We start from the raw sequence: 21936 nt of genomic DNA on the forward strand, positions 1-21936 counted from the left end.
ACAGCAATACTTTTGCACAGAATTTAATCTATGCAGTGTAAATAATTATTTTTCAAATGATTAAACTCATTGTTAAAGTGTTGCGTGCAGTTGTGTATTTGCTTTGTGTAAAACCTTTTTTCCCCCCAATACATATGAGTTATGTAAACTTGAGAACTCACGTAATTATTTATAAAGATACAACATGCTCATAAATTGTCCGAAGACACAAGTACCTGAAGAGAACCTTTCACAGAACTGAAATCGAACCACATTTTATTGTGACTGCAAAAAACCAAAAGTGATATCCAATCATACAGCTTAAATTTAACTGAAAATAATCTCTTGGGCATCTCCCGAAGATGTCCAACAACTCACAAGTTCCATGCTCTAAACCCTCTTCAAACGGTCTGGGTTTTTGAGTTTGTGCCACAGAAATGCTGCAGGCCTCTGGAAGAACTGGCCACAGTCACAGTAAAACGGTGCCTGGCAGTCCTTTCTTATCTTACCCCTCCGCTTCCCCTCTCCGCTCCAGCCCTTCTTATGCCTGGCCAGGTCATGTGCACCAGAGAAAGTCTGGCCGCAAGGGGCACAGACGAATCGAGTTGCCTCAGCATGCTGGATGTGGTGACGAAGGAGGTGCAACAGACGCAGGAACGTCCGGCCACAATGACACCTGTAGGGACGGGAGCCACGATGGAGGTACCGGTGACGCACACACAGCGATGGCTGCCGGGATACGGCCCCGCACTGCCGGCATAGGAACATCCCCTTGGATCGCCAACTTTTCTGAAGACGCTGCTGCAATGCAAATTCCTGACTGCAATTGACATACAGCCCCAGAATTCTCAGTGACCCTGTACCAGTGTTAGAGTTATGCATGGTGAGAGGAGTTGCAGCTGGGAGAAAGGCAGGGCCAGCAGGAAGTGTAGGTCCAAATAAAGAAACCTGTGCAACGCTAGAAACAGGAAGGCTGACAGTGCCTGGAGCTGGTTTAGGTTCCAGAAGTGGGACAGATACTGGGCCAGGTTTTGGTACTGGGACAGAGACTGGCACTTGGTTACAAAGTGGTACAGAAACTGAGGCTGGGACAGGAACAAAAATGGGATGTGGGGCTGTACTGTGGAGTTGAACAGAGACTGAGGATGGAGTCAAATGCTGGGTTGCACTCATAGCGCAAGGCTGGGGAGGTCTGATGAGTGTATTTGGTTGGATGATACCTTTCACCAAAAGGTTAGCAAGTTGCAGTGATGGCAAGGCTTGAGAATGGTTCACAGTTTGAGTCTGAGGGTGAACAGATGAAAGTCCCAAAGGCTGTTTCTGCAAAACTGATTGTGTCACAGTTGGTGTTGGGAATGTAAGCCCTTGGGATTGAAGAACCATGCGTGCCACCCTCCCTGTTGTACCATTACCACTCATAAGCACAGTGGCCATTATGGGCCTAGACCCTGACTGGGAGGTCACTGGCAGCATGATTCTTTGAAGTGGAAAGCCTGAGCCAGAAGGCACTGAGACGGGAGTGACTAATGTGGAATTCTGAACGGAGCACGGAACAGTCATATGTACAGCACCTGTAACGGTGACACTGCTAGAATTCAGACTGCAGTTGGGGGTAGTGATTTGGCAGCTACTAGAAGGACCCAAATCAACCTGCATAGGTGCAGATGCAGTGGTGGGGCCAAGAGGGGAAGGGAGCACAGAACAGGGCTTTGTTTGATTCCCTGTTGAAAACGAGCCAGTCACATGGTTAGCAGGCCTGGAAACATGGTTGGAGACAACAGCGGTAACAGATTCAGCAACCAGGTCTTGGAGAGGGTCAGAGGTTGCAGTTTCTGTATTGGAAGCAGTCTGCAGGCTGCACTGGTGGCGTTTGTACACAAGCAGCGTAGGAAATACCTCGCGACAGGATTCACAAGCGTACATGCAGGAGGGTTTCACAGAGGAGTGGGCCTTGACTTTGTGTTCCGTCAGGGCAATGTCATCAGGAAGAATGACATTACAGACTGTACAATGTGCAGCATTATTTCTGCAGGCAGCCTTGTGACGTTGCAAGTGGGATAGTGTATCATATGGTCCCCCACCACAGCAGGGACATTTCATGGACGGTTCCGTGACAACATCAGGGGCAAGCAGCAATCCACTTTTCTTTTTCCTGTCTACAACCACCTGCTTTATACGCTTGGCTCTAATCCTCCTCATCCTACGATTAGGGCAGTAGGAGGAACCGCTAGAGTTGCCACTGCTGAAGGAAGACGTGGTGGAATCAGAGATATCATCTAATTTGGAATCAGAATCAGTACTGGACTCCCAGGAGGGCAGGGTGTTTCCTCCATCACTGAGGTTTTCCTCCATTGAGTCATCTAACTGGCTCTCCTCCAGTGGTGCTCCCTCCCAAAGTGGGAGGATATTGTCAGTGACCACATCCTCCTGCTTGACTTCCTGCTTGCTTAGGCCCCCAGCGGCTGAAATGCCATGTAACGGCAGATTTAAAGAGATGTCTGGTTTGACATCTTCACCTTCCTCCTCTTGCTTCTCTTCTTTCTCAGTTTCAGCCTGATCACCATTATAGGACACCTGACTCCTGTCCACACTGCGGAACACAAAGAGCTGGATTTTCTTCTTGTGGGCACTCTCTGGTAAGCTCTCCCGGGGAAAGACTTTGGTGAGTGTCTTGGTGTGGCGCATGCGCAGGGCATAAGTAGTAGTGACAATCCCATTTTTCTTCTTAGCATTGCTACCATTTCTGTTGTATGCAGGCTCATGAGCCACTGAAGTGTGCAGGTCATTCACTTCCTGAAAGGAGTCTCGGTTGCAAGAGTCCTTCATATTTTCTCCAATGATGGAAGTGGATGTCTGGACAAGTAACTCAGAACTGTCCAGATTTCTGGTTAATTCAGAAAGCACAGTACCCGTTCTCCTGTGAGACTCTGACCTCGAGGGCGATCCCTGCAAAAGCGGTGGTGACTCAAGGTCACCATGTTCCTCAAGGTGCTTGTTGAGGTCCCACTTACTGTCAAAGAACAGATGGCAGGCAGTACAGAAGAGCTTAATATTGTTATGGACGTTCTCCAGATGCATGCTAAGAGACACCATCCTCCTGAAGGTCACCTGACAAATGTTGCAATGCACCTGTGTCTTGTGAGTGCGGAAATGACGCATCAGGAGGGTTAGAGACTGGAAACGCTTGCCACACTCCCAGCACACACAGTCATCTTTGGCACAGCGTGCCCTCATCTTATCTGCTTTATGCCGAGTCACCACAGGTAGTGTCAGGTCATCAGAACTGTACTCATCCTCACTGGAGTCCCCAGGGTAACAAACATGTTCTGAATTATATTCAGCAGTAATATCTTGAAACTGCAAGAGAGAAAATACTGTTTAAATATAATGCAAAAGACTTTATACGCTTGCTTAAAAGGGACAGACTGAATCAAACGAAATTGACAACTTTTAGTTTTCTGAGCGAGATAACTGTGAAATGCTTTGACATATGTGAAAGGCAATTATAGGACAAACATGTAACTGACCTATGCATCATCTGCAAATGATTAATATAGTCTTACCCAATGCAGCTGACGTTGTTTATAGTGTTATACCTGTTTGAATAACTACTTGCAGAAGTTCATGTATAACTACAGGAAAGCCGATCACTGATATCTTTTTGATAAATGACTAGGGAATGCCTTGTACAAAAACTTTTTACACTTGCTTTGTCAAATCAATGCAATGTTAATTTGCACTTCTGCATATCATGCTTCTAGGTATCACATGTCAAATAAGGGGAACCTTTACTTTTGCAATAGGAATTTGCTAATAGTAAGAGGCCAGCAGAAATCCTTTTCCTATTTTTACTAGTCATGAAGGCTAAAAAAACATTAAAGAAAATCATGTATCAGTAATTAGTGTCTCTGTGAAATGAGCAAACTGAAAACTCACAACTGAATTTTGGCAGACTGGAGCATCTGCAAGGGCCTTCAAATCAGCTTTTGCCTCAACATCATCCTGTGTCAACACCACCTCCTCTGCAGCAACTTCCATCTCCATGGCAATCCCCGGCCCCACGAACGTATCCATCTCACTTTTCCTTCCTGCATTAAAATAACAACAACAACCAATCAAGGCAGTAAAAAGTCTCTTTCTTGAAAAAAGATTAGACAAATCATAACATTATTTCCTCAAACACTGGAGTTTAATAGAAGTGCTATAATATTAACATTAAAATTAGTAGTTTAAATCCAGCTGTTAAAGCTTACTGAAAGTGTAGTGTAACAGCAAAAAACTAAGCACCTGATATAACTCATTTATATGCATATTTCAATAAAAACCAAAACAGCATCATTGTTTACTGGAAATTGTCATAACTGTTGGAAAACTGAACATCCATGCAATTACTGAATTATAGTGTGGTTTGTGCATGACATACACAAAAATTGCAATAGCTATTGAGAAGTATGCAGTCATTTAGCTCACAGCAACAGTATTCAATAGTTATATTATTGTAGAAATCTGAGTTATATGAATTTGAAGTAAAGCCATCCCTCACTTCAACCTAAACTGCTATTAAGAATCTACTTGTGATTTCTTGTAAAATTAATTACCTCAAGTTCCTGACTTTTGAACACAAATCTAATTCAAATCAATCACCAGAAAGCATTTATTGTGCTCTTCTTTTTTCTATCCTCCCTTCCATTCTCATCATTTGTTTTACTAAGAATTTATTTTCTTCATTGCGTTGTTCATGGGTGGTATGGCAGCACAGTCGTAGGCAGGGCTGGTATGTCATCGCTTCTGCATCAGTCGGTGGGTAATTTGCACGTTTGCTCCATTTGGGTGGGTGTCCTCCAGTGCTCCAATTTCTTCCCTCAATCTTTAGATGTGCATCAGGTCAACAGTTAACTTCAAACTACCCTTGTGATGACATCCTGTTGAGGGAGTACCCTGCCTCATCCCCTATCCTTCCATGGTTTACGCTGAAGCGCCACCATCCTGCACTGGAAAAGTGATTACTAATAATGAAAGGATTTTGTTCTTCTTGTACTGTCACAATTAAGCAAAGATGTGTATTGCAATTTCCTGAGTTTTAACAAATATTTCTAAATACTTTTAGATGAGTTAGATTTATTTTCATTTGAATACTTTCTAAAGGCAATTCTTTAATCAGTTGTAACACCTCTGATGAGTTACTGAAGTGTTTTTTTGCAATAATGAACAGTAAATCAAGTCAACATCATAACCATGCCTTTGAAGAGTAGGCTAAGCATTTCATCACTTCAGTTAAAAACTTTCCATTATTTACACTGTAGTAAAAATGTTACAAGAGTTGTGAGTGGGCAAACAGCAATGATTCAGCTAAGATGTGCAGGAAACCCAGACCTCATCATGTGGACAGTGGGTGTTGCATGCCTTATGAGCCCTGGTGATGTCAAGAGGACACGTGTTCAATTAAAATTTTTGTTGTCTGTTATGAGAACACTGGGGTATGAATTACACATGCTTGTAAGCAAATGTTCTAACAGGCATGTTCTTCAAGTGAAGGGAAATTTGTAATTCAGTTAGGTTCAAAAACATACAGAAAAAAGCAGGCAACTTTAATGGCAAAACAGAATGAGGTTTTATATTGGAATAAGTGCAAGAACATAATTTAAAGCAAAGTAGTAAGACTATGAATTAAAATGAAGTTTTCAGTTCACGTTGGTTCTGAAACCATATTTCAGCATCTCTAATTCACCATCATAGGGAAATACCACCCCATTCTATTTCGCTCACAATAACCAATTGTCCAAAGCCTGTCCCAGCAGCATAACCTCTTATTCACTCACACACAGACACACACTATAAGCAATTTAGAGTCATCGGTTGATCTGAATCACATCTCTAGACAGAGGGAAGAAACCAGAGCACCTGAGGAAACCCACTCCAGATGAATTAAAGCCACACCTCAACTCACAGCACAGGACCTGTGCACAAAAATACTAGTTTAAAAGGAATTAAATCGCACCAAATCCAAAAATTAATTCATAAAAAAAAAAAAAAACTCTGCACAATAACATCTCACATATTTAAAGAAATAGTGATACTGTAACCCCCCCCCCCCCTTTTTTTTTTTCTTAAAAGAAACCTGGCAGGCGTACTCATTTGTAAAAAAGCGCGCCTCCTCCTCCAAACATGATCATCGTGCCACCCACATCCACAGTCTACACTCCAAGTTGTTTACTCAGAAGAATGTTGCAAAGCTTCTTTTAGACTCGTTACAAAAAGACTTCCAATTACACCAATATGGCGGACCACCAGCGAAGTTTAACTAGTTTCCCTACTAACCACCGGCTTACCAGGAAACACCTGATTGGAATAAAACCCAAGAAATCAACTCGCCAGACCGTGGCGCAACAAATCTTACTTTCGCAACGAACGGAACACACTCTCCTCCTGCAGCCGCATTTACCTTGCGAAGTAATAATTAATACAACTATGACTACTAAAAATAAATGTGTAGTTGCACGATTCAGTTCTAACGCCATAATATGCCATCATTAAAATAAGCTGTACAGTATGTAACAAGAATTAGCGAGGTACTGTACCAACGCCTACATGCAAATGCTCAGATAAGTGAGAAATGTAATAAAACACAGTGGCACAACACGTCTCTTTTTTAATAACAGACCTGACATTTTTTTTTTTTCGTTCATTGGGCAGCGTTGCCACAGGGTACAAATGAATGTATTGGACTGATGCGTTGGGAAAATGCTTACTTAGATAGTAAAGTTGATTTCATTCAATGTTGATTTCGACTGGACAACATTTTCTGAAAATGACATATAACGAAACATTATTACCTTATGTATTTTTACAAACAGACGTCAAAGACGTATTGGTTTTGCGTTCCCTGTTCGCTCCTCCTCTTCCTGTACAGAGGAAGAGGCGGAGTCAGGATGGCGCATACGAATCCCAGCATCCCCCGCGCAGTCTCCATCTTCTTTACTTCCAATGGAAGCCAGTTGTTTCTGAAATGCTTCCCCCCCACCATTTAAGTAATTTAATTTTGTGCAGGTGTTTTGTATGTTCTTGGTTGAGTAAGCTAGTTACTAATTTGTTTCTTTTACATGTTTAATTTGATATACATTTATTTATTTAGCAGACTGTGTTCCTCAAAGCAGTGTTCAATGAGTTGAGACCCTTTTAGCGAAGACAACTTACGACATTAAACTCTGTACAATCATTTACCCATCTATATACCAGAGTGCATGCACACACACAGACAGTACACACTAGGTAATTTAGAGTCACCAATTCACCAGAAATATGTATCCTAACAGTAGGAGGAAACCCACACGAACAGAGGGAAGATTAACCCCACATACAACCCAAAACCACCCAGTCACTGTAAGGGGCTAACACTATTCACAATGAGGCCAATTTCCTTGAAAGGGTTGCCAGACTACTTTCCATTTACAAGGGTACATGTTCAAATCACAAATTAAGTTTATTACTGATCAATAAGAGAACCAAAAGATTTTGCACTGCTAAATTGGTGTGTTTCATAATGTTAAACAGAAGAGGCCCTACCTCCTGAGAATATGTTCTGTTTACATACTGTAACCATCACCATTTGAATCACTTATGGACACAAGTGCTATAGCACTAGTGTTATTTCCAGAGTAATGCAGAGGTTAATGAACCAAATTTAGCAATTAAAAAGCCAAATTGATACCACTGAGGGACAAAAGCCTTTTTTGAGTAAAAAATGTGTATCTGTTCCAAAATCTCCAATGAAAACATCTGATGGAAGCTGCTGTAAAGAGTGAAATACCTGTTGTGGAAGAAAAATGACACTGTACTGAATAATAAGCACATTGTATGAAAAGGGTATATATGGTAATTAACCATTAGTTTCTCATTGTATGGGACCCTCTTCTATGAAAACTTAGTGTTATGTTGATTTAATGTTGAAAAATGTATATTCAGCTGGTAAACTGATAACATTAGAAAACATCAAACTGAAGTTTCTTTTTTTATTGGTTTCATGCACATATGTTCTTTAGCTTCTACTGGAGACCTCACCTGATTGTAAATAAAGCTGAGACTGGACATGTAGTTGAGATGGGTGTCCCAGGTGAGCAGGGAGTTGCCTCTGTTGCCATCCCATAGTCAACCATTTCTTTGCCTTCTTCCAGGGACTCTTCCTTCTATAAGAGGCCTACATTGTCACTGGCTTGAAGAGGTAATGTGCAATGAGACATAAAGTGAAGGGATCTGGTTTGTCTCCCTTCTCTTCCTCAACATGTAAACACAGTGAATTCATTACATTTACATATTTAGCAAATGCTTTTCTCCAAAGCACCTTCCAATGGATACTAGTGTTATCAGCCCACACACCTTATTCACCAAGGTGACTTACACTGCTAGATACACTACTTACAATGGGTCACTCATTCATACATCAGTGGAAAACACACACTCTCTCTGTCTCTCATACACGATGGGGGAACCTAAACAGCACGTCTTTGGACTGTGGGAGGAAACCCACGCAGACATGGGGAGAACATGTAAACTCCACACAGACTGAGCAGGGATCAAACCCACCTCATCTCACATCATCCTGGTGCTGTGAGACTTACTTTGCCACCATGCTGCTGGTTTGTTAAATTTAGCATGTCTATCGAGAGAAAATGCATTAATTTGTATTTTAACATTAACCTGAAATCCATTTCTTTGCCTAGGTGCTTAACTTTTAACTGAACTCAGCAATTCAGGTAGGCAATAATGTAAAAAACAAAGAATAACAAAATGCTTCATTCGGTAAATATACGGTATATGCTACAATGTAGCAAGAGGGTGCGGTGGCGCAGTGGGTTGGACCGGGTCCTGCTCTCCAGTGGGTCTGGGGTTCGAGTCCTGCTTGGGGTGCCTTGCGACAGACTGGCGTCCCCTCCCCCTCCGGCCTTACGTTCTGCGTTGCCGGGTAGGCTCTGGTTCCCTGTATGGGACAAGTGGTTCAGAAGCTGTCTGTCTGTCTGTCTGCTACAATGTACAGGTGTTTCCTATGAACAGGCATTGCACAGAGTTCTGAAATGTGCTTATTTCATAGGTCTGTGGTAAATTCATGCATTAATGAAACTGACAAGAAGGGGGCTTTGGAGTAAAGTAAGTAAAAGTAAGAACAAATTAGCCTCTAGTGGATGCATTGGTTCATTATTATTTCATTTTTTCACAAATGTCTTCAGAGCAATCAATGTCCTGTCCTTTCAAAGTTTGTCTGTGATTAACGCAAATTACATATATTTTATATTTTTATAATATTGTATAGAATTTCAGACTTGGTTGTATAATATAATATAATATAATATAATATAATATAATATAATACAATAATTAAGGGAGTCCGTTTTTTCCAGTCGGAACTAAGAGTGCAGCACTATTTTCCTTACGAGAGAAATATAGTGCGGAACACAATACAGTTGTATTTCCGGCTACCTCGCTGTTAAAACCGAAGAGTTTGTGAGTACGTACGCACTTTAAATGTATCACCGTGATCAAATTTCAATCAAGAAAACATAAATAGTTAATGGAAAAGTATAATGCTGGTATTTGTCAACAATTCCGCGTCTGACGACGGGACCAAAATTTTGTAGTCCTTGATGTGAGTGACTGAGTCAGTCACGATGGGAAAAAAAATTGATTTGTTGATAGAATGATGGGTACCTTAGTTTATCATTTCAGCACAGTTCCGAAAGTAGAAATTAAATAACATAATAATAAAGGATGTCGCTTGTTATTAAGCTGAAATTCAATGGCAATTTTTCCAAAACGTGTTGAATTGAGACTGAGTGAGTCAGAGTAAATTTATGCATACACACACCAGTCTGCAGTGACATGTTCATATATTCGTAGTGCACACTGGAGAGATGTCCGAGTCCGGCCACAGTCAGCCTGGCATGTACGGCCCGGGACGGAGGAGGAGGCGACGCCAGAATCGAGAGCCGGGCCCCCCTGGACAGAACCTGTCTGGGCCGGGCAGGGAGCGGGAATATGTGCCTCGGGAGCGGAGGGTGCGTGTTAACACACATAGCACTGCACTCACGGAGCAATAGTGAAAAACAGCCCAGTAGTATATTAGTAGTACTCCCAACACCGACTTCAGAGTCATCTTTAACGTCCACGTGCTCAGTGGCTTGGTGCCTAGCTGGATACATAGAGTGTGTATTGTTTACATGATATTCGCTTCATGCTTGCTTTGGCTATATAGAATAAAAATTATCATCATTATTATTATTATCATCATCACTGTTACACTGCATAAGATGGAATTCTTGTAATCGATCATTTAATCACTTGTAACACTTTGCAACCCCTCTTTCTGTCGAACTAGTAAATTGTCTTGTGTTATTTACATTTACACTTCATTTAGTAGACGCTTTTCTCCAAAGCGATGTACATCTCAGAAATTATTATTATTAAATTGTTATTATTAATGTGTACTCAGTGAAATCACGGAAAAGTCGTGAAATGATACTGTCTTTCAGTAGAGTGCTGTGTGATTTGTCACTTGAAGTTTTACACGTATAGGTAAGGAAACTTTTTAGCACTGTCATTAAAGCTTTCTTTCAGGACTTGTGATAGATGAAGGTTTTACACTGTGATAATAAGTCACAAGGGTTTTAGAGAGATGCTTGTAGGTGTCAACATCTAGACAACTGAGATAAGTGGGTGAAGCCACAGCACATGTGGGGATGGGGGCTGCTCATGTTTTGTCATGCATGACATCAGCAGTGCTCATATTTTGACTTGAAATCTTTGTTTTTATTAGGTGTTTTTTGTAATTGTCAGTGGTGCCTCACAGTTAGATTACATACATTTACGTTTATTTATTTAGCAGACGCTTTTCTCCAAAGCGACTTCCAGTGAACTCTATGTAGTGTTATCAGCCCACACACCTTATTCACCAAGGTAACTTGCGCTGCTAGATACACTATTTACCCTGGGTCTCTCATCCATACATCAGTGAAACACACTCTCTCTCTGTCACTCACACACTATATGGGGGACCTGAACAGCATGTCTTTGGACTGTGGGAGGAAACTGGAGCACCCAGAGGAAACCCATGCAGACATGGGGAGAACATACAAACTCCACACAGACTGAGCAGAGATTGATCTCATCTCCTCTCGCACCACCCAGGCGCTGTGAGACAACAGCACTACTCGCTCTGCCACCATGCCACCTGCTTCATGCTTGTTCATGCTTCGGTTTGAATCCAGCTCAGGGTGTATGGAGTTTGCATGTTCTCCATGTTCTTGGGGTTATTTGCACCCAAATACATGCGTTGAGTAAGGCAGTAGTAAACCACTTTTTTTTTTTTACCCTCACTTACCAAAGACAGCCACGAGTGGTGGCTGTGAATCATCTTGACAGCACTTACCTTTTCCTTATGAGTACATGTAATTTGTAGTCTAAAATTTCCATAAGTCTGAATTCTTGTAATGTGTGTTATTTATGTGAGGCAAGCCTGTATTTGGTTTGTTCTTTGTTGATAGGTGCCCACTGGTAAATTCCTGTTGTATTTGCTAAGCAATGGAATAAACCAACTTTTCACTTTGTCCACAGGATGGCAGTGAGGAGCCACCGGGGCCTGTCCTGCAGAAGACCCCAATCATCTTAGCAAAGCCCCCAGCAGAAAGGGTAAGTATGCAGTTTGTAGGCAGTTGTGGAAATTATCTTCAATGGATTTTAAACAAATTCGTACACTTGTTTTGGTTCTTTCTGGAACTATGAACAGATTTTTTTCTTCTTTTTTTTTTTTTTTTAAATTATCAACCAGTGACAAATCCAGGTGCTGGATAGTTTGTGCTGCATAGCATTTTAAAATAAATTGTTTTCAGTATTTTTCTGTTTAGTATTGATGTTGCATTAACTCTTGATGTTTCAGACCAAGTAGGGGGGCGCATTGGCGCAGCGGGTTTGGCCAGGTCCTACTCTCTGGTAGGTCTGGGGTTCAAGTCCTGTTTGGGGTACCTTGCGACGGACTGGCGTCCTGTCCTGGGTGCGTCCCCTCCCCCTCCAGCCCTGCGCCCTGTGTTGCCCGGTTAGGCTCCAGTTCGCTGTGACCCCGCTTGGGACAAGCAGTTTCAGACAGTGTTTGTGTGTGTGTTTCAGACCAAGCCAAGTCAGAGTGCTGCTACAGGCGTCACCCCTTCCCTGGAGAAGCCCATTATGCTCATTAAGCCAAGAGAAGATGGAGGGAAACCAACAATGTCTGCTGATTTGGCTCCTACGGCTCCAGGCCCAGGAATTGCTAAGTTGGAGAGAGAGGGCCAGCGTCCCACCCAGCCTGTCTACCAAATTCAAAACAGAGGCATGGCCTCTGCTGCTTCTAGTGGTACAGTGGATCGTGAGTGTCCTTGACCTTGATCTTTTTCCCCCAACTACAGTACATGTACCCTGACATATGGCTAATGATTTATGATAATTAATATTAATTCAAAACAGTTTTTAACCACCTTTAACGTCTTAATAAATAGTAGAAATCAAGATGCCATTTCATATGGAAAATGCTTGTATGATTATTATTATTATTACAAGGCAATTTTTAACCATACTTAACATACTTGTTAGTAGATTGTGGAAATCAAGGGGATAATTATAAGTTTTTTTTTTTTTTTAACTGAAGTATGTAAATAGTTTCCACTTTATTATTTGAAAAACTTGCTCAAAATACTCTAAAAGGCAATTTTAAAAAAATCACAGAACCTTGACTAACAGCTTTATTTATAATTTCACTTTGTAAATTGAATAGTTATGTGGATAACTTTTTTCTTTCACAGCTGTGATTGGACAGGCTAAGCTTCTCCCTCCAGAGAAAATGAAGCACAGCATTAAGCTGGTGGATGACCAGATGAATTGGTGTGATAGTGCCATGGAGGTAAACGAATAAATTTTAAAAAGTTCAACAACAGAGTTCCACTATTATTATCTGATCAAATTTGTCATATTTTGTCATGCAAAGTGGTACATGCAGAGGTGTATCCTGTCTGTCTGTTTAACAATCTGTGTTAGAAAGGCAGTGGAATGGAGAATGACAGGCTTTGTACTTGATGTGCTTTGCAGTATCTTCGGGACCAGACAGACATGCTAGTGGTGGGGGCTATTGGGCTGCAGGGAACAGGCAAATCTACAGTCATGTCACTCCTGTCAGCTAACCTTCCTGAAGATGACCAGAGGTACCGTTCCATTCCAGATCCTTAACATCAGCTGTGTTCATTCTCTTGAACAGATAAGGACAGTGTGGTTTTTGTTTCCCTATATTTGTGAAAACATAGTGATTTGCACAGCCTGGTGTTTATAGAGGGAGTCCGTTTAATCTGATTCGTTTTCCTGTCAAATAGAGTACCTTTCTCAAAGTTTCAGCAGCAGATTACTTCTCATATAATGTGTAGTTCATGGCACATCAGAGGTGGGTTTCATTTTTAGGGCCATTGATTCCTTATTTCAGGTACATCTGTCCCTTGTTTACTAGCTATAATGTTTTTTCCATTACAACTGGCAGACTATCAAAAAGTCTTAAAGTGTTAAATTACTCAATTTTTAGTACTGGGAAAAAGTATAACTTGTTTCAACCCAGGGGGCGCAGTGGGTTGGACCGGGTCCTGCTCTCTGGTGGGTCTGGGGTTCGAGTCCCGCTTGGGGTGCCTTGCGGCGGACTGGCGTCCCGTCCTGGGTGTGTCCCCTCCCCCTCTGGCCTTACACCCTGTGTTGCCGGGTAGGCTCCGGCTCTCTGCGACCCCGTCTGGGACAAGTGGTTCTGAAAAGTGTGTGTGTGTGTGTGTGTGTGTGTGTGTGTTTGTTTGTTTGTTTAGGGGGTGCGGTGGCGCAGTGGGTTGGACCGGGTCCTACTCTTCAGTGGGTCTGGGGTTCGAGTCCCACTTGGGGTGCCTTGCGACGGACTGGTGTCCCGTCCTGGGTGTGTCCCCTCCCCCTCCGGCCTTATGCCCTGTGTTGCCGGGTAGGCTCCGGTTCCCCGCGACCCCGTATGGGACAAGCGGTTCAGAAAAAAAAAAAAAAAATGTTTCAACCCATCCTACGTTCACCCTAAAGACTCCAATATTGAAAGGAAAAACAAATGTAACAGTGAAATTATTGTTGCTACTTTTATCTTGTCCTTGGGGCCCCTTTAACAACTGCTGCTTGTGTCAGGATTCCCGTAGAGCCCACATTCTGGGTCTAAAGGGTATCTGTTAGCTATAGTGGAAATTTCATTCTTGAAGGGTCTAGTGTATGCAAAACCATTGTGATAGTGTGTGTACGGACTGCCTTCTGTAGGATGACGAGTGATTGCGGAGTATGTGGTTCTCACAATGCACTCCGTCGTACTGTCTCATTGGCATGGCATGATTTTCAAATGTACCTAACAAAATCTGGTTAATGATATTAGTAATCTTTGCCTGGATACATGAAAAACCAGAAATTGGGACACCTAGTAACATGGGATGAGTGCATGTTGTACAATGTTTTATTGTTCAAATGTGAATTTACTGGTATACTCTCTTTTGTAGTTGGTTAAAGACCAGTGATTGCTGTTGTCTGGTGTTTGAATTTAATATGTTGTTTTGTTTTTCAGAGCTTATGTCTTCAGAGCACAGAGTCAGGAGATCAAAGAGAGAGGTGGTAACCAAAGCAGTGGAATTGACTTCTACATTACCCAGGAGAGAGTCATCTTTCTAGATACGCAGGTCAGGCTGCATTTTAAGCACAGGTCTTTTTATAATTATGAATTCACAATTCTGCGTGTGTTTGCATTATTAAAACTAATAAATTAAATTAAAAATTAAGCTGTAGATATTTCTTTAGAAGCAGCTTTGCCCTTTTTATATTGTAGATAGTGTTAGTACATTTTAATAATCAAGTACTGTCCAAGGGTGTTTTCCCTTCAGGAATTAGTTTCAAGAATTAGGTAGGGTGTACTAAATGCATTTATGAGGCATTTATTAAAATGGGCATGGTACGATGACCTCCATTCTTTTGTCCAAGATGATATATTTTATCTAGTTGATTTTATATTCTTCTTGTATTCTTACATTTACATGTATTAATTTAGCAGACGTTTTTCTCTAAAGCGACGTACATCTCAAAGAAATACAATTTGTGCATTACATTAGGAGAATGATAAACATAGTTGCAGACATGTGATTCTTAAGTAAACTTAGTTTGTTTCTTTACACTTTATGCGCCAATATTCATTGCACGAGTAGGTGCATAAAAATGTGGTATGTTTTCATGTCCAGCACCAATGTACCATTCTGATCTATCTACAGCCTGTTCTGAGTCCATCTATTTTGGATCATCTCATTAACAACGATCGCAAGCTGCCCCCTGAGTACAACCTGCCTCACACTTATGTGGAAATGCAGGTCAGTAAGGTAGTCTTATAGAAACATGAAGAAATCAAGTCTCCTTTCAGTTTCTAAAAGCCTTGTGCAGTTTAGTACTTCATAATACCCCAAATTTCCTATAACATGGTCATTATCTAGAGTTCATGGAAGTTAATTTTATTCCATTTCCTAACAATATTTGTGTCGTTACATCACACAAAAAAGAAACGTATTGCAGACACATTCATAAGAGGAAGCACATGGAGGCCCTGAAAGAAAGTATACATTTTTTAGTTTAGCAAATGCTTTTCTCCAAAGCAATGTATATCTTGGACAACAAAAATGTCCATCCATCTCGTGATTCTTGACTACAGTCAATTTGTCATAAACCTGTATGCATAACATCAAAAGTTGCTGGTTGAAATAATGCAGCTTGCTTTGTCAAGTGCCATTTTTATTCTTTGCTCTTATTACCCCTCACAAAGCTTTATCATACCATTGCATAAGGTAGCCTGATACATGTGATACACTGAGACTGAATTTTTCCTTTAAAAAAATTGCCAGCGGCTGAAATGAAAACAAAAGCATCTGGTCTTCCTGCATGTTTTACTGTTCATTGTGGAAGTAAAATGACAATGTAACAGCCATATGTTTTCATAAGCTGTTGCTGCAGTTTTTTTTTGTTGTATGTATACATTACCTGATGGCTGACTAAGGTACAAGTTAATTATATATGCTTGAATTGTTGTAGAGGGGAATCCTGTCGTTGAAATGAAAGTTGTCCTTCAAAACTATGGAACAAATTTCAAGAGTAAAATCAAAACAGTAACATGCAGTCTTATCACAGTACAGTGAATTTTTGATAAGGGTCCTAGTTTGCTTAGCAGTAGCCTTTTCTTGACACTCCAGTTTCACATCTTGGTAGTTCTGTTGATATCTTATGAGCCACAGTTCTAGAGATGTGTACACAATAGTAGTAGAAAATATCCCGCTTTTCTTCTGCTTAGTGTGGCAGAATAAAGACAAGTTATTGTTGCAGTTGAAGACAAGGTGTGGCTATCCAGGAATAGCAAAAGTGATGCGAGTAGGCAGTAATATTTTTGTAGGTCATAAAAGGGTGTGTGTATGTGTGTGTGGTGGGTTTTTTTTCTTGCCATTCCTTTCCCTCTGCTCTATTTAAATGTCAGTAGTTGACAAAAATAACCACACCTTGTTCAAAAACATGACAGGCTGAACAAAACATCTTCCCTTGTGCAATAATTTAATAGATTCAGCGGGGGGAAGAGAAAAGCAAGGAGCAAAAAGTTAATACCGGAAGTCTTGTCCTTTATTTTGCTTTCCCGCAACATAAAGGGATGTGATAATTTTGATAATGTGATTTCTGAAAGATTAAAAAATTTCTTATGACCTTGCTTGTCCTCATTTTACCAGTCTTTGCAGATTGCTGCTTTTCTCTTCACCGTCTGCCATGTTGTTATTGTTGTTCAAGACTGGTTTACAGATGTCAACCTGTACAGGTATTTATTTCTTTATTTTTGCTCTAAACTAGGTAGTGAAAATTTAACCTCCCAGATGTTAAAGGTCCTTCACACTTTCAAAATTTTCATTTCTGGTGGTTTTCTGGTTTTATTTGTAAGTTATCAGTACATGATCCAAGATCATATGATTTGTGATCACTTTGCATCCTATCACATACTACATATGGCAGTTTGAATATTAATGTGAAAAAAGCCAAAACTCCACTCACTTAGAAATATTAGTGAATGAGCTTATGCTGTGTTAAACCTTTTACATCTATTTATTTATTTAGCTGACACTTTTCTCCAAAGCGACTTAGTGTTAAGCTACATACAGATATTTACCCATTTCTATAGATGGGCAATTTTACTGAAGTAATTCAGGGTAAGTAACTTGTTCAAGGGTACTACAGCTGGAGCTGGGACTCAAACCTGCATCCTTTGCATCCAAAGGCAGCAACTCTAACCACTACTCTACCAGCTGTCCCACCTTTTGTCAGCTTCTTGTTTTCTATGATCACCTTTAAAAATGGAATGTAACAGCTCTGTAAAAATCAACAACTGTACAGAAGTAAAACAGATGTAATTAGGTTTTTCGGAAGTACTGATTAGATGCCAGTAACCATGATGTGTTTAGTCCTTGGTTGAGCAGTACACATGTGGGACCTTAGTGCCTCTCAGTGTAGCAGTATTTTTGTCTAGATTTCTTCAGACCGCAGAGATGCTCAAGCCATCCACGCCATCTGCCAGTCATGACAACACTGGCTCGTCTGGCTCTGATGATGGATCTGAATATTACCCCCACATTGGTGAGTTGTACTATAGATACATTGTACAATATATGTAGCAATGTACAACTATACATGTGTGTTATTGTATAGCAAATACAGGCAACATTTTTTCAAAACTGTTACTCTTTACAAATTCAAATTGGTGATCTGTCCTAGCTATCTTTCCCCAGACAACCACTACACACCCTCTTCATGTAAAATTACAAATTTTGAAGATCCTGGGTCTTTGTAAAGGCAAATTTGTTACTGCACGATGTACTTCTGGTAATGATTATACTGACTTCTCCTTTTGCCACTGGAAGTGAAGCTACACTTATTTGTACCATATCATTTCTATTGAGCTGAGATGCTATTTGGCCAAATCACTTGACTGGGATTTTTTTTGGATGTACACTTGCATTGTTGCAGCCTGCATTGGAATAGTAAGTCCAAACAATTTAGGAACTTGTTTACTCAGTGCAAATTGATATATATTTTATGTAGTTTGTCTTGGTTTGGCATGAGAGTAAATTGTAAATTGTTTTGCATTGCCTTGGATGGTCACCCTGTTGAACAGAAGTCCTATTTTAACTACAGCACATCACTTCAGTTGCATATGTTTTACCCATAAATAGAAAGATGCAATCACTGACTGCGCTACCACACACACACACACACACACACACACACACAGAGTCTGAAACCGCTTGTCCCAAGTGGGGTCGTGGCAAACCAGAGCCTAATGCGGCAACACAGGGCGCAAGGCTGAAAGGGGAGGGGACACACCCTGGACGAGACGCCAGTCCGCCGCAAGGCACCCCAAGCAGGACTCAAACCCCAGACCCACCAGAGAGCAGGACCTGCCCTCCCCACTCTGCTACCAACTTAGCAGAATTCATAATTATGCTGAAAAGAACTGAAACGGCAGGGAAAAAGAAAATATGAGAACCAGTGGACTACCAGGTGACAGCTGAAACTACATCATATGACACACCATCCAGGCAGTTTTTTCTTAGAAATCCTTGATCAGTTCTCTTCTTATTTGTATTTCTGTATAGCATCATACAATTTTAAGGTTGTGTTCAAGCTCAGAGCTGGCAGCTTTGAAAACACGGAAGGATGCATGTACAAATTTGCTGTGTTCACTTTGTGTTTTTCTAGTGTTCCTGCAGAACAAAGCAAAGAGGGAGGAGTTTTGTCCACAAAACCTGAAGAAAATGCACTTCGTGGTAGACAAACTAATGGCTCACTCTCACCTGAAATACAAAGGTGAGGCAGAAAGCTATTCCCAGACTCAACATTGTCCTGTGTCTGACTCTGTGCTGTAAGAGTTCTTCATGTTATGAGGAAGGCTGTGAAGTGCTTCAGTGAATTGCAGTGTTCAGTAGGTATGATACAACATATTTTTTCAGGCACGTTATCAATGCTCGACTGTAACATCTTCCCTGGCCTGGGAAGGGATTACTTGGAAACAGAAGTCAACTTGTTTCTGCTGCCGGTGCTAGAGACGGAGGCAGAGGATGGCTTAACAAGAGCAGGTCAGAAAAGTTCTGTTGTCTGGGGGCCTGGAAATGGCTAACATAGTGTAACAACACTTCTATGTTGCTGTGTGTGTGGTAAGTATATTTTTGCATGTGCTCAGTGGGTTATATCTCCTATGTATATAACGTGGTTCTGCTTTGGTCACCAGGGTCAGGTGTGGTCCCACTCTTCTCTCTGCTTCCTGGGTACAGGGGGCATCCCAGCTTCTCCTCAATGGTTGCCAAACTGCGCAGCCAGGTCTTAGCAATGTCCCGCTGCCAGCTCTCCCACACCATCCTCACAGAGAAGAACTGGTAAGATCAGAAAGTGAGATTTATATCACTTTTTCATTAAAATATGTGAATAATAAAGTCATGAATTAACTCATTTAAAAAAATTCTTTGACAGTCTCCCAATTTGCATTGTGTAGCTGTAAGAAAAGTAATATTGACATGTTTTAATTAAGATTGTGGTAAGATATTGTGTCTTGATTAAAATTTTCATAGTACTTTGTTTTGGATCTGGCAAGGTTCCACTATGCAGCTCGGATCTGGGATGGGGTCAAGAAGTCCTCTGCACTCTCTGAGTACAGCCGTCTGCTTTCATAATTTTGGACTGCGGGTGTTGTCATAACTACGCAAACAGTGGAAAAGGCAAACATTGCCTTTGGCTTAGCTGGGACATGGGACTGTGTCCTGAGGGCAGCCAGCACTCCTGAAGCATGATTGTTGAGATGCCGTGGAGAAACGATCATACAGGAACATAAGGCACTGTTACCATTCCTGTTCAATGGCACTGGTGGTACGTGGAATGGATTTGGAAAGAGAAGATGAAGTTTACTGTTGATGGGACAGAATGCATATACTAAAAACAGCTTTTATTACATAAGGGAACTCAAGTTTGACCTTGGTTCATATGTTAATTGACTAATAAAATTTGGACTTTCAAATGTGATGTTGTTATCTTTTATGTTGGCAACACTTAATGTTCTGAAAAATGTATTTGAAGAGAATACCTTTTGTCAATGATGTGGTTACCATGTCTGCAGTTACAACATTCAAACAGGAAGTATTCTTCCAGGGGCTAGTCATGTTAAGAGAAAAACAGGAAGTGCTTGCAGGAGAGTGTACAGCTCTTGTAGAGGATATCCATGAGACCATGCAGCTACTTGTGTGATGAACATTAGTGCATATGGTGAAAGAAACAAACTAACTGTACTTAATAATCACGTCTGCAACTATGTCTTGCTTTCTCCTAATGTAATTCACAAATTGTATTTTCTAGGAGACGTACGTCTGCTAAATGAGACATGCACATGTTGTTGCTATCAAGTCAAACCTGACCCATAGTGACCACGTGCTTGGTTTTCATGGCAAGGGAGGAACAGAGGGGGGTTGCTAGTGCCATCTTCTGTATGTTGGGGGAAGCACATGCAGGGAGAAGTACAGAGCCACCGTGGACTTCGAGTAGGGGTGGAACCCCATGTCTTCTAAACAGTGAGGTACTGGTCAAGCTCACCGTGCCACCACATCCCCCCAACATGCACCTACTCATCAGGAAAATAAACCCTTTAACACATTGACATCTTTTGCATCACAGAACTACCATATAAAAGCTAGGTTTGGGTATCTCTGGATGGGTACTTTTTTCCAGCTAAACGTAAGCAGATGAGTATGAATCATATCTTGTACCATATCTATATAATCTATATACTCACTATAGATTTTAATCATATTTAACACATTGTGATACAGGAAAACATGTTTTATTTTAAAGTGAATTGGCTATTTTAGGAAAAGATTACAATCGGGCAATATAAGAAGCTATGCAGTTGCTCATTACCTCTAATGACAATGTAGATAAGTGTTGAATACATCATAAGAGAGTTATATTATATATGATGTCCCTTGTACTTCAGAATGATTCTTATAAAGCAGATTTATAAAAACCTGAAGGAATTCTTCATGTGGTTCCCTTCAGCTCTGAACTTTATCACTACATTACATAAGTCTGTTCAGTTGAATAAGGAATTTTGTATTACACAAGATCACATTTGCTCTGTTGCAGTGTCTACATGTGCCTGGTATACCCTTTGTTTTGAAGTTACCATGGCTATAGAGCATCCTGACTTTTCTGCAATACACACAAGGTTCATGTCATTTTATTTTTTAATCTGTACTTGCAGTTATACATTTGCAGTGCACATGAAATACATTTGGTACTTTTCTACATATTTAGTAAGTCCTAGATTATAAGGCATGGCTGTTGTGCTTTCCATTTTTCAACAGGTTGCACTAAGATTGAACATATTTTTGTTAAATTTTGCACAGGTGCATAGCATTGAAATCTGACTCAACCCTTGAAGACCCAAAGCTTCCAAAACTGGGTGACATCTGTTCTCCTGTCACATGTATGTGTCTTGCAATTCCAACATTAAAGTTGGCCTAAGTATTTTGAAAAATTCAGAAGTCAGAAATAACTTCTGGAAAAGTGCTGGATGTGCAATAAACTAGCTCTTAAAACCTTAACTGATAGTAGTTCCACAGCAGAACCTCTTTTCTTAAAAGATTCTTGAAATAAGTTATATCTAGCAGGCCAACTCAGGAAATTTTGGTAAACTTCAGAGGGTGAAAGACATAGCTTACAGTTTAAAAATCAATTACTTTATTAATTCTTAGATCTTTGGAAGCACCTGTCCCAGTTGTACCTGGACACAAGAGCAAGTATAGTATAGTGAGATTGTGCTATAAAGGAGAAAAAGCTGGACAGCTTCTCTCAACCAGCCAA

General features: G+C 40.8%; 2 protein-coding genes across 6 annotated transcripts; one reads left to right on the top strand and one right to left on the bottom strand.

The window, feature by feature from the left end:
- Positions 1 to 266: 266 nt before the first annotated feature.
- On the bottom strand, positions 267 to 6882 carry LOC108922179 (uncharacterized). Of its 3 annotated transcripts, XM_018732151.2 has the most exons (4): positions 6813 to 6871; positions 4578 to 4970; positions 3916 to 4067; positions 267 to 3336 (listed from the first exon to the last, which is right to left on the bottom strand). In XM_018732151.2, the coding sequence occupies exons 3-4, from the start codon at positions 4051 to 4053 to the stop codon at positions 370 to 372; spliced, it is 3105 nt and encodes a 1034-aa protein (XP_018587667.1). In that variant the 5' UTR covers positions 4054 to 4067; positions 4578 to 4970; positions 6813 to 6871; the 3' UTR covers positions 267 to 369. The 3 variants fall into 3 exon arrangements, with proteins under 3 accessions (XP_018587667.1, XP_018587664.1, XP_018587665.1); XM_018732148.2 differs by lacking the exon at positions 4578 to 4970 and having other exon boundaries at positions 6813 to 6882; XM_018732149.2 differs by lacking the exon at positions 4578 to 4970 and having other exon boundaries at positions 6729 to 6876.
- Positions 6883 to 9422: 2540 nt separating this feature from the next.
- Positions 9423 to 20207, top strand: smg9 (SMG9 nonsense mediated mRNA decay factor). 3 transcript variants are annotated; one of them, XM_018732169.2, is made up of 14 exons: positions 9423 to 9478; positions 9868 to 10025; positions 11581 to 11655; positions 12130 to 12364; positions 12798 to 12895; positions 13081 to 13193; positions 14591 to 14702; positions 15285 to 15380; positions 16773 to 16858; positions 17561 to 17667; positions 18790 to 18897; positions 19041 to 19166; positions 19319 to 19463; positions 19679 to 20206. In XM_018732169.2, coding segments are annotated over exons 1-14 (1539 nt in total). In that variant the 5' UTR covers positions 9423 to 9477; the 3' UTR covers positions 19758 to 20206. The 3 variants fall into 3 exon arrangements, with proteins under 3 accessions (XP_018587685.2, XP_018587687.2, XP_018587686.2); XM_018732171.2 differs by having other exon boundaries at positions 9434 to 9474; positions 19679 to 20207; XM_018732170.2 differs by lacking the exon at positions 9423 to 9478 and adding an exon at positions 9489 to 9616.
- The last annotated feature ends 1729 nt before the right edge of the window (positions 20208 to 21936 follow it).

This window comes from Scleropages formosus, chromosome 18 (assembly GCF_900964775.1).
Source record: "Scleropages formosus chromosome 18, fSclFor1.1, whole genome shotgun sequence".
NCBI classification, from domain to species: domain Eukaryota; kingdom Metazoa; phylum Chordata; class Actinopteri; order Osteoglossiformes; family Osteoglossidae; genus Scleropages; species Scleropages formosus.

Coding starts and splice junctions, on each gene's coding strand:
- LOC108922179 (XM_018732148.2), bottom strand. CDS start 4,053: ATGGATACGTTCGTGGGGCCGGGGATTGCCATGGAGATGGAAGTTGCT. Junction 3,337..3,915: donor CAGTCTGCCAAAATTCAGTT/GTGAGTTTTCAG, acceptor TCTCTCTTGCAG/TTTCAAGATATTACTGCTGA.
- smg9 (XM_018732169.2), top strand. Junction 14,703..15,284: donor TCATCTTTCTAGATACGCAG/GTCAGGCTGCAT, acceptor ATCTATCTACAG/CCTGTTCTGAGTCCATCTAT. Junction 19,464..19,678: donor ATCCTCACAGAGAAGAACTG/GTAAGATCAGAA, acceptor GGATCTGGCAAG/GTTCCACTATGCAGCTCGGA.